The following is a 17,042-nucleotide window of genomic DNA, read 5'->3' on the forward strand; positions in this document are numbered from 1 at the left end:
CGCGGTTCGATTCCCACCAAGGCGAATTTTATCATTCTCAGAGTTGAGTAGGTGGCTTTCTCCTATCCTGTGGTCTCTTCGATTTCGAGACAAGACCTATTGTTACAGCTCACTTCCGACAAAATTCATTAAAAATAATAATAACACTTGATTTAGCATTTTATAAACATGTATGTAACAGTACGATTTTATTAGTGTACTAAACAATTATTCAAGAGTTCTTAAATTCCTAGAACATGTTATCAACCCCATATTTCTAAATCAACTGGAATATTCTGACACCAATTGAACAATGAACTGTGGTGTGATGTTTTAAACATTATTTTTATTTTTTTATTAACATTTATTATAGTGTGCAAACATAATTATAAAATGTTTTAATTTCAAGTTGACCAAGTATGTTTGGCTAGTTTCTGTTCAACTTAGGTCAAGTTTTACCATTGGATTGAGTTCAATCTGAGGATGACCTGGCTATTGAGTAGAGGGAAATCAGTGTTTTATCTCAATCTGGAGTTGGTAAAACCCAATATTTGTGTTAAAGCTACCTTGACCCACACATATTCTGCTAAATAATAAAATAAAAAGCATCTTATCTTATACCTAGTCCCTTTTTGTGCTGTTTAATTTAGACCCTCATAATTTTTCCATTTGTCGTTCTAAAAGAGAAAAGATCAAAACAGTTGTGACGTGACGATACAGTATGTACCAAGTACCATGCTCACAAATGCATTAGGTGTGAAAGTTAGCATTTCTACATTTCCCCTTCCCTCCCTTTGTAAAATACAATGAAATTAAACATTAAAACTTTATGTTATGTAATAATAAATTGCGATTGTTTTTATTTGTGTTTTCCCCCATAAGATTTATCACGCCGCGCCTACTCCGTACCGTAGTGGGGAGGCACGGTAAGACAGTCCTGAGGTCCCGAGTTCAATTCCCGACAGTTGAAGTTTTTCATCTCTGTGCTTGACTTCGAGGTGAAAAACAAACTGAGCAGCTACTTTGGGGAGGTCCCGAGTTCAATTCCCGACAGTTGAAGTTTTTCATCTCTGTGCTTGACTTCGAGGTGAAAAACAAACTGAGCAGCTACTTTGGGAAATCTAATATGTAACACGATTAATCTATATGCCTCAAACAGGACATTTTATTATGCTATAGCACATTGAATCCACCAGTTCCCTATGGACCACTGAAGTTAAGCAAACTTGCGCCTTGTTGGTATCTGAACGGGTGACCGTTTGGTCAAGGACGAGGGAAATACTATGGGCTAAGCATGCTAGAACAGACCACAAGTATAATGCAGCAGTTGTCAACGAAATAAAAACGGCAATGAAACTTTTAATAAACTTGGCGCCTTCATGCTACCCGGTAGGTTTTCAGACAGTTTCTCACATGACTTCACCCAGTTTGAGGGGGAAGTAAAAACAGCAGCATGTGATTGCCCTTGACCAAACGGTCACCTGTACATTTTATGTTACCATTTGTAAATATTTATTCTGTAAATAAAAGTTTGATCTAATCGTTTAATAATAATAATTCCGGCCCTGATATAGTAATTAAATCGAGCTCAAACTTTTATCAGACTACAAATTTGTACTATATACGTTTTTGACCTTTAATAGAGGTCTCAAGCAGGGTGTTCTCATTTTTATTACTTTCTATTACTACAGTATAGCGGTAGCGGAGCTATACTAGTAATGAAAGTATTGCAATCGGTCCAAATTTTCAAAATCGGGAAATGGTTGGAAATATCCGTTTTGGGATCCGACCTAGCGCTTACAAGACAGGCGCACTCCATACTACACTAGGCTGGCTGAGTAGGAAGCATATTCTATCATATGACGAGGGAAATACTATCGGCTAAGCATGCTAGAACAGACCACAAGTATAATGCAGCAGTTGTCAACGAAATAAAAACGGCAATGAAACTTTTAATAAACTTGGCGCCTTCATGCTACCCGGTAGGTTTTCAGACAGTTTCTCACATGACTTCACCCAGTTTGAGGGGGAAGTAAAAACAGCAGCATGTGATTGCCCTTGACCAAACGGTCACCCGTTCAGATACCAACAAGGCGCAAGTTTGCTTAACTTCAGTGGTCCATAGGGAACTGGTGGATTCAATGTGCTATAGCATAATAAAATGTCCTGTTTGAGGCATATAGATTAATCGTGTTACATATTAGATTTCCCAAAGTAGCTGCTCAGTTTGTTTTTCACCTCGAAGTCAAGCACAGAGATGAAAAACTTCAACTGTCGGGAATTGAACTCGGGACCTCCGGACTGTCTTACCGTGCCTCCCCACTACGGTACGGAGTAGGCGCGGCGTGATAAATCTTATGGGGGGAAAACAAATAAAAACAATCGCAATTTATTATTACATAACATAAAGTTTTAATGTTTAATTTCATTGTATTTTACAAAGGGAGGGAAGGGGAAATGTAGAAATGCTAACTTTCACACCTAATGCATTTGTGAGCATGGTACTTGGTACATACTGTATCGTCACGTCACAGCTACGTCTGGCTTGTAAAAAAGTAAGAGCTAGGTCGCGGGCAAATTTTATTCCAAACAGATACAGTTCGTTTCCCTCTCCTCCTACTCTAAGAACGGTTTTCAGTGTAGACGGTGTTTGAGGCGCTGTCAATGGATTTTATAGTGTCAATGTACCTCAGCGAAGAGAGAAGGAAGACAGGATAGGAGAAAGCCGTCCGTTCCGAGAACGAACCTTATCCGTTCAGGATAAAATCCGCCCCGGGCGGGAATCGAACCCGCGATCTAGCGGTTAGAAGGCAGGTGCGCTACCTTCCAAGCTAACTAGGCTGGTAAAAATGTTTCTTAGAAGATAGAAAATTCAATTTTTATTTGTCGTTCTAAAAGAGAAAAGATCAAAACAGTTGTGACGTGACGATACAGTATGTACCAAGTACCATGCTCACAAATGCATTAGGCTTTTACAAGCCAGACGTAGTATCCAAGTTAACTGGGTTGGCTTTGTTTTTACCTACTTCATCAATGTCAGTTGACTGTAGTGTAGTGTAGATGTACCATGTCAAACTTGTAAAATATTTTCCACGGATAACACGAACGTAAAAACAAATTGGGATTCGGGAGTGTTAAAAATGTAAACAGGACAGCAAAGAAGGTTGAAAAGTTCTCTTCACACCACTGGATTGTAACTTGGGTGAAGATGAAACAAGATAAGAAATAGTAAAAGTCTTAACAGAAATACATCGAATAGGTAATTAAGAACCTTGTCTATAGGTTCATATTGAGTAGTTTGGTGATAGTAAGAGGTCAACAAACACTTTACCATGAACATGTAGACTCAAGTGTAATTGGATTTCATATCAATTGTAATATGATTACAAACATAGCATCAAAAACAAGCTTTCGCATAGTACCTTCTTAATGACAAACAGAAAAGAATAGGTAGGTAGGTACCTATATGAGTTGTATTATAACCGGCACATCTGAGCGTATGTTTACACCAGTGTTGGGCAAAAAAAAAAAAATCATAATTATGATTATAATCACATACTCTGAAGATGTGATTATGATTATAATCGTAATCACAAGTATGAATACATTACATCTGTATTTAAAAAATCATTATAATTACGTTACGTTTTTTCCTGTGATTACGATTGTAATTAACATATGGTCCAAATTTCATGAAAATATGTGGAAAATTACCGGAGTTATGATAGGGGTAAAAATGCTTAGAAATGTTTCGTGTAATATACACACTGGCGTGCTCAGGCTGGAACTTGGCCTGGCGCACTGCCGTGCGCCTAGATGTAATTGTATTCATCCTTGTGATTACGATTATAATCGTAATCATAATCATATCTTCAGAGTATGTGATTATAATCATATCATAATTATGCTTTTGGCAGTGTATTCGTATTCATCCTTGTGATTACGATTATAATCGTAATCATAATCATATCTTCAGAGTATGTGATTATAATCATATCATAATTATGCTTTTTTTTGCCCATCACTGGTTTACACGAACAGATTCTTACCATGTTCATAGATCGGGTTCCTCCGAAGATAAACGTTTGAAAATCATATGATATTCAGAGTCCAAGGCCCAGACAGGCTCGATTTCACAGTATTTCTAGCTAAATCCCTCTTAGGGGTGAGCTGAGCTATTCATTTGTCTTAAAGCAATAGACACCTACGGTCGCATATTGGAAGGTTTTTGCGAAAACTTTTCTAATGCCATGTTTACTATTACGTACAGTCGTACACAAGTATGTACAAAATAATAATTAAAGAAAGATCTAAGAATAAAAGAAACATTGTTACATATTTACATCGAACAAAATCCAGCTATAGAAAATTACTGTGGGTTTAATTGGGTCCTATTTATACATACTTAATAAGTGGGGAACAATATACAAATGTAGCTCTGCAGATAAAACACATCATTACTAGGGTCGGGAGTAACTTTTGATGAAAAGCTTTATGAAACACATCTGATGTTCTGAAATAGTGAGGAAAACACACGCAATCACTTCAGCTGGTTGTATATGTATATGATGAGAAGTTTTTACAAAATAAGTAATTACCTACGTACCGAACATATTCTAAAGGGATGTTTACAGTGCACGTACATTCGTATCGAACAGTATTCACCAACAACTCGGAACAAATATTCAAACAGTGCATTGTTAACAATATCTTGGAGCCGAGTATTCGGTATTTGCAGTGTTCAGTGTTCTAAAGGGATGTTTACAGTGCACGTACATTCGTATCGAACAGTGTTCACCAACAACTCGGAACAAATATTCAAACAGTGCATTGTTAACAATATCTTGGAGCCGAGTATTCGGTATTTGCAGTGTTCAGTGTTTGTTCCTATTCAGAGCTGATCCACGCGCCATCGGTTTTCCAACGAATCATCGTGCTTGTTGTGTTAATAGTTAAGCTGCCTTTGTTCGGCGAGTACAGTACAGATGCCATTGCACGGATACACAGCGTTGCTCACGCTTGGGCAGAAACACTACAACTCGTTGAATCTGACGAACAAGGAACGCATTAATTTACCAAGTACAGATGCCATTGCACGGATACACAGCGTTGCTCACGCTTGGGCAGAAACACTACAACTCGTTGAATCTGACGAACAAGGAACGCTTACAGAAACACAAGTCCTTCAAATTGATGCTAGGTAATTCACCGACACTTGTTTCAAAAGCTTCACATTTATAAGCCATGGCCATGTGGCTCAAGCTGATGATTGTATGAATTTACCATTTTTCCTCTTTCCTTCCAGGAATCATATCTGGAGATACCCACCTGAATATCCTATACAACATTGGAAGCGTGCTATGAACAACTCATTTTATGGATTCAAATGGGGCTTAGTAATGTTTGCTGGTACTCTGGTTATTGAATATACTTACAAATTCATATCACCCCCCTCCGATCATCATGGCGGCAAACACCACTGAACAACCAATGTGTGGGATTCATACAGCCTTATTTTACCTAGGGTATTTATTACATTTTTACGCTAAATGATTTAGACTTACCTAGGCTGTGTAGAACATAATAGTAGAAAGTAAAAATTTAATAAAACAATTTTCAAATTCAAATAGGTGTTATACATATTTGAAAGTTATCTGTATCTGTTCTAAATTCCAAGTAAACTATACAAAGACAAAGAGGTGAGAGACTTTTGTTATAGTGGGAAAAATTATGAGGGTCTAAATTAAACAGCACAAAAAGGGACTAGGTATAAGATAAGATGCTTTTTATTTTATTATTTAGCAGAATATGTGTGGGTCACGAGGGTCTAAATTAAACAGCACAAAAAGGGACTAGGTATAAGATAAGATGCTTTTTATTTTATTATTTAGCAGAATATGTGTGGGTCAGCTGAGGAGGGAGACCAGGACCCCCAGGCCCTGGCATTTGATTCCGTGAACTTGTAGCATACAGTTGTTGTTGAAAGTTATGAAACTGTTGTGCATAATTCGGATCTGATGTAGTAGGACCAATATAATTGGAATTTTTGAGATTGGTTTGTCCCATGGAGGGAGGTAAAGGTTGACTAGCATCAGGGGCAAGCCCCGAGGGACCTTTAGGCCCCATGTTGGGTCCAGGCCCGGGGTACATGGGCCTCATGTTGGGGCCGCGGGGCCCCATCATGCCTGGAGGTGTATTACAGTTCATCATGTCACACATCCCACCGCCTCCTCCCATGTTATTCTGAGGGGGAAATGAGTTGGGGAAATACTGAAACTTGTGAGTAGGCACCTTGGAATCTAAGTTAGAAAGAGGATTAGGGAAGCGCTGAAGGAAATCTAGATTAGGTTGACCTCTAGGTCCAGGGTCAGGGCCCTGAGGTCTAGTAGGCAGGTACGATATTGTATTGGGAGCATTGGCTTTGACTTGTACATTAGCGCCACTGTACATATTGCCGGGAGCACCAGATACTGGTACGCCAGGTCTCATGCCCCCGGGACCCCCTGGACCACAATAACTTCCCATCTTAGGAGACATACTCCGGCCTGGACCCATATCCGGACCAAACATTCGAATACTATCACCAGGCATCATCATGTTAGGTCCACACATCCCGAGATCATTCATCTGCATCATATGCATAGGGCCTGGACCCCCGGGCCCATTGAAACCCATCCTACCATGAGCTCCCCCGGGACCCATCATATTGCCACCAGGACCTCCTGGTCCCATAGGGGAACCAGACACAGTACTCGTCAACTGCTGACTCATTTGAGCAAGAGATGAAATAGGGTCAAAGTGTACAGGTTTCCGTTCCATATTGACATCCGGGTTGAGAGGAATATGATCAGGACCAACTCGAAAAAAGTTGGAATCTTTTGGATCACAAATCATAGCACAAGGTTTACTTGAAGGTGGAGGAGAGATATTCATGAAAGGAGAGCCCATAGCAGAGCCACCGGGGCCAGTCTTAATAGAACCAGGGTGGAAATTGTTTTGAGAAGGAAACCTAGAGTCAGACATTTGTTGCTGAGGACTTGGACAGTTAAACCTAGACTGAGGGGGCATTTTAGTATCTGCACTACTGATAGGGGGGAATTCATTTGCACTACTGGTTGGGGTGAGAGGATTGCTGGGTGAGGTTTTATTTGACATCTCCGGAGGATTATTACTATCCAAGTTTGGGCCAGGACCACACTGCTGAGAAGGAGATGTTGTACTTGAAGATTCCTTATTTAAACTTGTGTTGGGCTGCTTTTGTATTGTCAGTTCTTGGCCCTCAAAGGTGTTGAAGTTTTGAATATGCTGAGGTGAGGGTACAGACATCAGGTCAGGTTCTTTACTATTCTTTTGATCCTGAGCTAGCACTTGTAAGGACCTAGAAAACATACTATCCTCTGGGTCCGAATGTCCTGCAGGTGAAAATTCATTCGAGAGAGTACTTAGATCTTTCTTAGTGCTAGGAGAGGGATGCGTCTTATTAGATACAGGAGAGCCATGGTTGCTAGGATTATGGGACCGAGAGGATGGGAGAGGAGAATCCAGATTGGAATGGCTAGCAGAGGGACTTTGCCTGCTATCAGGAGAATTCAATCCTAGTGCTGAACATGTGCGTGGTGAAGGCAGTGACAAGTTGGAAGTAGGATTGTTAGGAGATCCAGGGCCAGGACTAGGGATTGCTACAGGGACACTCGCTGACCTTGTAGCCTGGTGGTAGGATGGAGGAGGACCTTGAGATTTTTGATTCTTTGTTGTCCCTCGTCCCTTGCTAGTTGAGCTATTTTCTGGTGCAGGATTTTCCTTTTTGTTTCTCTCGTCAAAGAATGGGATTTGCATTTTCTGCCAATCACTATCTCCCATTGAGTTTAGCATATCATCCATTCTCTGAGCTCCTCCACTAGCACTAGTTGATGTTGGAGGACCACTAGACATTGTACTAGGATCCCCCAAATTTTGATTTGGACCACTACCATTTCCTCCATTTGGATTTTGTGCCATGTTTCCTTGATTTTCTCTTGAGGAGAAAAGTAGTTCATGCATTTTTCTAAGTGTTGCCAGTTGTTCTTCTCGGTGTTGTCTTTGTTGTGGTGTCAAGTCTTCATCGGGTACTTTGACCCGAGATATAGAAGCATGTTGATTCAACTCGAGTGAATCATCATTGAAATCATCAAGTGAAGGGATCATACTACTATTGTTACTATTGCTATTATTCATGGGAGGGACATTGTTAGGGTTTGGTGGCCGATTCATCATGAACTGACTTGGGCCACCAATCATGTGACCTTGAGGGCCACCTGGTTTCATTGGCCCCCCTGGGCCCATATTATTCTGACACGAGTCCATCATAAAATTATCCATAGACATATTTCCCTGGTTCCAAGGCATCCTAGGGTTTCCCATACAGGGATTCATATTAGCAGGACCTGATCCAGTATTCATATTTTCAGGACCAGGCCCAGAATTCATACCTGGGGGCATACAGCCAGGCCCCGAATTCATGTTGCCATGTCCTCCCATTCCCCCTGGACCACCATGCATAGGCCCTCCAGGCCCTGAATGCATATTACCACCAGGTCCAGAATGCATAGGACCCCCTGGGCCTGAATGCATAGGACCTCCTGGACCAGAATGCATATTTCCTCCAGGCCCTGAGTGCATTTGGCCCCCCAGCCCAGAATGCATTGGACCTCCTGGGCCTGAATGCATTGGCCCCCCAGGCCCTGAATGCATTGGGCCCCCAGGCCCTGAATGCATTGGGCCCCCAGGCCCAGGATGCATGGGACCCCCAGGACCAGGATGCATTGGCCCCCCAGGCCCTGAATGCATTGGGCCCCCAGGCCCTGAATGCATTGGGCCCCCAGGCCCAGAATGCATGGGACCCCCAGGACCAGGATGTATTGGGCCCCCGGGTCCTGAGTGCATTGGGCCTCCTGGGCCTGAATGCATAGGTCCCCCAGGCCCCGAGTGCATTGGACCCCCAGGCCCCGAATGCATAGAGCCTCCATGCATAGGACCACCAGGGCCCATCCCTCGAGGCCCTGGGCCCATCATATTTCCAGGCCCCATCCCTTGCATCATGCCCCCAGGGCCACACATTCCTCCCATACCCATATTGTTATTAGGTCCCCCCATCCCCATATGACCTGGACCCCCCATTCCCATCATATTTGACTTGAAACTATCTCTAGGACCTAGTGGACCTTTCATTGGTCCTTTCTTCATATGGACCAGACTATTCAACCATTGGTTGGAGTTTTGCCTATTAAACTGATTGATTTTTAATGGGTGTTTTTCTAAATATTTCTTGGTTTTAGGCTGAGCACAATGATAGGAAATAATACTTGGATATTGTCCCCCTAACACACAATCTGCAGCTTTATTAGCTAGCTGAGTAGAAAACACAAATATCTGACTTTGCTGCTGCATATATTGAGCCTCCATTGTCCCAGGTTGTTTGTTAATAACATTGCTTGGTAATGGCTGTACACTCTCTGAGTTTATTCCTTTACCACACATTGAACCATCTGGTAATAAAAGATCATTCTTACTATCCAATAGTTCACTCCCTCCTGTGAGTCCATCTGCTGCATTGTTTGGATTGTTGAGTAAATCTTCAGTTTTGATATCGGGTAGATCCGATGGTTTCTCATCAAGGGGTGAATGACATTTGTCACCAATATGATCTTCACCTGGTTCTTCTTTTATTTTCTTTGTATCATCATCTTGTTCTGTCTTAATCGGTACTTGTTCATCATCAGTGGATGGTGTCATATTGTCATTTGTATTGTTGCTTGATGATGTAGCAACCGAGTTATTTGTCAGATTGTTGTTGGCTTTTTTCTTTTCACGCTTCTCCTTGATCATGGTGAGATTATTTCTGAAAATGGAAACATGAGAATTCACATTAACAATCATGAATAATTCATCCAAATCATTCAAAAGAAAAAGTTTCATATGTTCTTTGTAATTGGGAAATATAGGGTGTCCCTGAATTTACCAAAGTTTAGTTTAGGGCAGCGGCAGCCACATACAAATACATAACCATTATCATTTTATCCTATAGGACAGGTCAATGAACAAAGCGCCTCTACCAGACTCTATTGCTATACCTTTGGTTAACCTTTATATCTTCCCAGTTTCCTTGTTTCTTCCCAACATCAAATGTGATAGTGTCAATACAATGCGATAACTATATGCTTAATTTTAATTGTATTGATAGAACCTTTGATTTGAAGGCCTAGTAGTTTGGTTTATGAAATAAATGATAAAAAGGAGGAAGGTTTTGTTAGATTCAAAAGAGTCTGAGTGAGGTCTACAGTTCACAGAACTACTAGTTATTATCTAATATATAAAAATGAATATTTGTTTGTGTGTGTGTGTTTGTTCGAACTTTATGCCTGGCCAAACCACTCATCCGATTGCTATGAAACTTTGTGAACTTATTGCTTGCAGTCCCGTGAAGGTTATAGGCTATTTTCCGGTTTGTTTTTGTTAAGCTACGCTGAGCTAGACCACTAAATGGTTGAGTGACATGAACAGCCATGCCTTAAGGATTTACTAGCCCGGTTTGTTTTTGTTAAGCTACGCTGAGCTAGACCACTAAATGGTTGAGTGACATGAACAGCCATGCCTTAAGGATTTACTAGCAGAATTAATCCAGAGCAAAGCGACAGGTTTTGACTAGTTAATATTAAAAAGGACCTAGGTTAAAGCAATCATCATGAAACAGAATAATCACTCATGGTAGATAACACTAGGAGGTATACTTAATTCAAATTTTTAATTGATGAGAGAAATAAATTTTGAATTGCATATGCTGAGCCAAACAAAAATGAACTTACCACTGTAGCAATATACAGAAAACAACAGAGGAATGAAGCTGTTGAAAAGGCCATGTAAATAGAAATCAAATGGTCAAACTCACTCCCACCAATGTAAATTTTCTAATGAACAATGCATCAATATGTGAAACTGAAGGTAAAACCTGTGGGAAAAGAGGAGAAAAAATATTAGATAACATAAAGACATTTTGGTTAAAGTCTGTCCAATCTGCACCAAATCTCATTTATTATAATTATTAATATTATTATTATTATTATTATTATTATTATTATTATTATTATTATTATTATTATTATTATTATTATTATTATTATTATTATTATTATTATTATTATTATTATTATTATTATTATTATTATTATTATTATTATTATTATTATTATTATTATTATTATTATTATTATTATTATTATTATTATTATTATTATTATTATTATTATTATTATTATTATTATTATTATTATTATTATTATTATTATTATTATTATTATTATTATTATTATTATTATTATTATTATTATTTAAAGTCAATATTTAAGGGTATTTGAGTGAAATTTCGAGTGTATGGCCGCCATACACGCCTTATATGGACGCTACGCCACTGATTAAATGATTTGGTGCAAAGCGGGCTTTAGTCTAATCAGTTTCAGTAAGTCAGTGGAAAGACACTTTTGGGTATCATCTGAGTTTTCTTCAACTCATCTTCCATTGGTATTTTTCTATATTTTTACAAATAAATGCTATATTCCTACATTTTACAACATTCATAAATCATTGTTAGCTTTTATGAAGTGTGAAATCTTGTTCTTTAAATCTTTACCTCTTCTGTTTCCTACTGCTGATCTAATCAATCTTTTTAGGATAAAATCAGAAATGTCAAGCCTCTTGTTTTTCATCTTGTATAGAGAGGATGCAAGGTAGGCATAGGGCACACTAGGATGTAATGGATTGTATCTCTCCAACCAAACTGATGTTAAGGAGATTATTTAATAAATGGCTTTTGACAGTCAGTAACCAATTCTCATTTGGCTTGTGTCAGACTCTTGCCTAATGGAAAGACCCCACAATTCAAGATAGGTGAGAATAATCTAATTCACCATCAGCTAAACTAATAGAATTATACCAGGGTACAATTCAGTAAAAAGTACCTTTCAAACTATAAGTAAGTAGGTATCTGCACAAAAGCTAGCTGGTTATGGGTACAAGAAAAATCCTACTAAAATATTCATAAGAACTGGATGGTGTTAGTTGTTGAAATGAAGTTGTGTGTGTTTTCAAATGTGTTTCGAGGCTTCCAAATAATGTGTTAGTTAATGTAAAAGGTAAAGTCATAAAATAATTCCATATTAAAAGATAAAATAAAAAAAAAAACATAAAAAATATTTTGGGGTTAAGCCAAACTTTGTACAAACACAATTTCAGGACGTACTTCGGTGTCGGGCGAAAACACTTTTGTTAAAATGACATTATTACCTATTATCGCTGATAATTCAAGGGATATGATTAAATTACATAAAAAATATTTTGGGGTTAAGCCAAACTTTGTACAAACACAATTTCAAGACGTACTTCGGTGTCGGGCGAAAACACTTTTGTTAAAATGACATTATTACCTATTATCGCTGATAATTCAAGGGATATGATTAAATTTACACCATAATTGCACAGTAAAATCTTCAATTAATTATTTGAATCAAACCATTTTTTTAAAAAATAAAATTCGGAATTTGAAATATTTCTTCTCTTTTACAAGAACAAAACAAACATATTTTTGCAAGAAACCATTTTGAATGGTCACGTGATCCATTTGCAAAACTCCGATCTACCTCTGTGTCCCTGACCACAGACTCCACAGAGGTATTTCATCTGTCGCCTGTTCACGGGTACCGGATTTCAGCGTGACTGCATGGTAACTGTCATGATGATAAAAAAAAAAATATTCTTTTTTTTTAAAGAGGTTTGATCAGAGGGAACTGTAACTGCTATGGTCTTATCGTCCCGAAATCGAAGAGAGAAAGAAGACAGGATAGGAGAAAGCCAGCCGTTCCGAGAACGAACATTATCCCATCAGGATAAAATCCGCCCCGGGCGGGAATCGAACCCGCGGCCTGGCGCTTACAAGGCAGACGCACTACCAACTAAGCTAACTAGGCTGGCTTAAAAAAAAAAATATTCTTATTATAATAAACCCAGAGTAGCCTAGTTATCTCAAGAGGTAGGGTACCTACCGTCGCAAGTTCGATTCCCTCTCGGGACGAATTTTCTCCTAAACAGATGTGAGATTCATTTTCGGAAGGGCTGGTGTTTTTCTCTTTTTCTACTTTTCTCTTTGATTCCGGAACGATAAGGCCAACTCCACTGTCTAATTATTCGTACATATCTTGATTTTTTTTCAATCTTTCGCCTTTTTACATTAACTTCACCTAGCCAGTGTGGACTAGGAAAAGCTAACAGTACGCTATTACACAGATGGCCACTCATCCGGGTACTGACCACGCGTAATGTTGTTGCTTAACTTCAGTGATTCATTGACAGCTCTGGTGCATTCAACATGCTATCGCCTCGGTCTTCAAGTAATTTATGAAATAATCTCTTCTGTGTAAATACCAAGTCGAATTACCTACATAACCTGTGAAGAAAACTTCATGGTGGTAGCACACCCACACCTGCCTCGTAAGGGCTCGATTCTCGCTACAGGGCGAACTTCATCTTGAACAGATGAGGTTTGTTCTCGGAACGACTGGCTTACTCCTATCCTGCCCTCCTCTCTTTGTAACGGGACGATAAGACCTCTATTGTAAGCTGTGTCCACAATGTCGACTGAAACCGTACACTGGCACTGCTTTGACAACATAGACGGCTGTTGACTATGTGTGGTAGGGTTGCATTTCCTGGGTAGGATGATTTTTACAGAAATTTTAAAACATTATTTCTGCTTTTTTACGAAACTTTTACTTTTAACAACTTCTAAGTAAATTCGATGGGTATCTTATCTTATTTATCCATTATTGACTTTAAAAATTCATAAAACCATTCAGAAATCGGGGGAAATTGAAAATACAGACCGGGACTGCAAAATGTAAACAAAGATTTTAATAATTTTCCACCAATGAGAGAAGAGTAAAGTCAGGTGACTTAACTCTATGGTAAACAAATTTGGTTAGTCAGCTATTCGTAAACTGTCCTTCAACCTTGATATGTAAAAAGACCCAAACGCTCCCTCTATGTTATTCTTACTCTGAGTTGAAAACAAACTTGGGTAGAATTTTTAGAATTAAAAAAAAATCAAGAAAAGCGTACAAATGAAATACCTTATTGATGGGTTTTGACTAAAAAGAAAAAAAGTAAATGAAACACACGATCATCAATTGCATGATATACAAAAACTAAACAAAAATCAAATAAAATAATATGTATAGGGCACTTAACTAGTAAAAAATTGGACAACCAAGGCAGGAAAACAAAGTTCTTCCGTTGTACCTAATTATAATAGTAACTCATGTTCTCCCTCTATTTAAGGAATTATTATTTAACTTGGGCTCAAGGCTGGAGAAACTTGAGAGGTAGAGATTGAGAGAAAGAAAAACTCGAGGGTTTTCCACCTAGGTGTTCCATGGATAACTTAACTTAAATAACTATGTAGGTTGTGGGAGAAAGGAAAAAGAAAATGAACCCCTTGTGATTTGATAGACAGTGCATAATTATGAGTTTATGGGCTAATTTTCTCACATTATTGCAAGAGATAGGTATGCCCATGAATTACAATGTCTACCTAAGGGTTAAGAGCAATGCATAAAATGGTGATAGATACATGAAAGGTCAAACAAATGATATTTTCAATATAAATGAAAAGAGAACCAAAAAATAAACCCCTGCATCTATAGTATCATGTTAACATCAAATTTCTACACCAGTGCAGATGCTTGATGCAAACATAGACGAACATTGATTTACATGAGACAAGCAGGGTTAACTGAATGAAGGCTTAATTGAAGCAAGGAACAGGAAACAAAGTAGGTAATGTTATTTTGTGGATTTGCTTCAATTTAATTTTAACTTGAAAATAATGGTGAGACTATTTACACTAGTCTTTCTAGACAACCTCGATTTTCAAAAAGTCACCTATTTCTGTCGATTATTTGATAGAATGACGACATCTAGTGGAGAAATTACGAAACATTTTTTTCATTTCCCTCAATACAATTACAATATGGCGGAACCTGAAGCTACTCGAGACTCGCATCAGGGATTTAAGACGCAGCGTTGACGCTAAAGTAGGGGAAGTGGAATGAAAAACACGCGTCGGGTTCGCATCGCACCCACGTCGGAATGAAAAACAGACCTAATGTAAACAAGAAAAATCCCCCCCAAAAAATCTTTTTTGTTCAAAATAAATTCGTGAGATGGCGCCACATTTTAACACTGGAGAGCAATAAAGTCGGGGCACCCTTATTTTTTGGTTTTCCTCAAACTGCTACCCAGTGTTCAATTTTTTTCGGTAAAACCATTATTATTAGGGAGATTTCGCATCGAATCCTGATCCCCATAACGCAACCCATGTTGGCGCCATCTTGTTTACATCATGTTTTTAGATTTCTTTCTACACCAGTGCAGATGCTTGATGCAAACATAGATGAACATTGATTTACATGAGACAAGCAGGGTTAACTGAATGAAGGCTTAATTGAAGCAAGGAACAGGGAACAAAGTAGGTAATGTTATTTTGTGGATTTGCTTCAATTTAATTTTAACTTGAAAATAATGGTGAGACTATTTACACTAGTCTTTCTGAATATTCCTTCAGGTTAGTGTTTATTAGAGGGCTAGTTGTCCTTTATATTAGTGTGGGACAGATAGCCCTCATATAAAGACTACTCCCTAAGGAACGTTCAGTAATACCCGGTTTGTTATAATATACAGAGAAAACATGTCTAATTCATATGAATGCGTAGGTAAAAGCTTCCTATAATGATTCTGCTTTTATATCTTGGTCCTCCTCGATTAACATAATTTTCCTAAACATAATAAAAAATTTTCAACAAGAAATTTGATTAATACTTCACCATAGAGTTGAATATTACCTAGAGTAGCTGCTCGTTATAATAGTAGAAGGTAACTTGATCCTCTCTATAATCCAGCCTGGTTCTTACTGGGAGTATTGAATAGGTCACATCTAATATTCTGTAAAGACATTCTCTGCTTACTACCCAACGCATTTTCTGTCATCTTATCCCAAGTTCCAAAGTGACTGTTAATGTTATTACTCTCATACTCTGTACCTATTCAGTTCTAGTCACATCTAATATAATATTCTGTAAAGACATTCTCTGCTTACTACCCAACGCATTTTCTGTCATCTTATCCCAAGTTCCAAAGTGACTGTTAATGTTATTGAACAAATAAACATAACATTTCACGACTTTTCGTAGGAAGGCTAGATACCTGTGATCAGGTAAACAGGAGCGCCGCAGGCGATTTTTCACCTTAATTTAGTGACATAGAACTGTAGGAAGGCATTTTAATTGAGTTAATGAATGCTAGAAACAAATTCCAAGATCAACACAAGTCTCTACATTTTATGACTTAACTTGAACTCGAACCACCAGCCTTCAAATCCAAAGACAACTATGACGACTATACCATCCAGGTTGGTTATTTGGCAAACAACTAAGCACTAAGGAGCTTTGAAAAGGCATGAGGATTTCATTCAGGACTTTAAACAACACATCAGTTTCAATGTTGATTATATTAGGTTATAAAATACACTGGAGAGCAATAAAGTCGGGGCACCCTTATTTTTTGGTTTTCCTCAAACTGCTACCCAATGTTCAATTTTTTTCGGTAAAACCATTATTATTAATGTTTTTTGCTGTAAAGTTTAAAACTTATTCCAAAAGACCGCATACCTACATACCCTGTGAGTAAAAAAAGAAAAATGAAAAACAATGATCAGTTTTATGCTGAAAATGCATGTTTTTGGAGATAAATGTCCAGATTTTTTTTTCTAACTTTTACCAATAGTAACTTAATGTTTTGTTTTGTCTAAATCACCTGGTTTAAAAATGGTGTAAAAATATTGAGAAAAAAGGTTACACTAACATTTATCTCCAAAAACATGCATTTTCAGCATGAAAAAGTCCATTTTTCCCCTATAAAACTAATGGTAAAAAAAGGAACGATCTTTAAAAAATTCCGGCTAGGGTCCAGAAATTTTTTCTAAC

The 17,042-nt window shown here is 38.2% G+C and overlaps 2 protein-coding genes across 2 annotated transcripts in view; one reads left to right on the top strand and one right to left on the bottom strand.

Moving 5' to 3' along the window:
- Positions 1-5,715, top strand: part of LOC103517352 (NADH dehydrogenase [ubiquinone] 1 beta subcomplex subunit 3) — an 8,322-nt gene extending 2,607 nt beyond the window's left edge. Inside the window, exon 3 of the mRNA XM_008482377.3 lies at positions 5,285-5,715. Coding sequence (XP_008480599.1) covers positions 5,285-5,462 — 178 coding nt within the window. The 3' untranslated portion in view covers positions 5,463-5,715. The remainder of the gene's footprint in view (positions 1-5,284) is intronic.
- Positions 1-12,588, bottom strand: part of LOC103517351 (collagen alpha-1(III) chain) — a 13,585-nt gene extending 997 nt beyond the window's left edge. The window contains exons 1-3 of the mRNA XM_008482376.3: positions 12,435-12,588; positions 10,821-10,963; positions 5,899-9,856 (exon numbers count right to left, since the gene is read on the bottom strand). Of these exons, the coding sequence (XP_008480598.2) occupies positions 5,899-9,843 (3,945 nt within the window). The 5' untranslated portion in view covers positions 9,844-9,856; positions 10,821-10,963; positions 12,435-12,588. The remainder of the gene's footprint in view (positions 1-5,898; positions 9,857-10,820; positions 10,964-12,434) is intronic.
- Positions 12,589-17,042: the final 4,454 nt, after the last annotated feature.

The sequence above is a fragment of the Diaphorina citri genome, unplaced genomic scaffold (genome assembly GCF_000475195.1).
Source record: "Diaphorina citri unplaced genomic scaffold, Diaci psyllid genome assembly version 1.1 scaffold1819, whole genome shotgun sequence".
Classification (NCBI taxonomy): Eukaryota; Metazoa; Arthropoda; class Insecta; order Hemiptera; family Psyllidae; genus Diaphorina; species Diaphorina citri.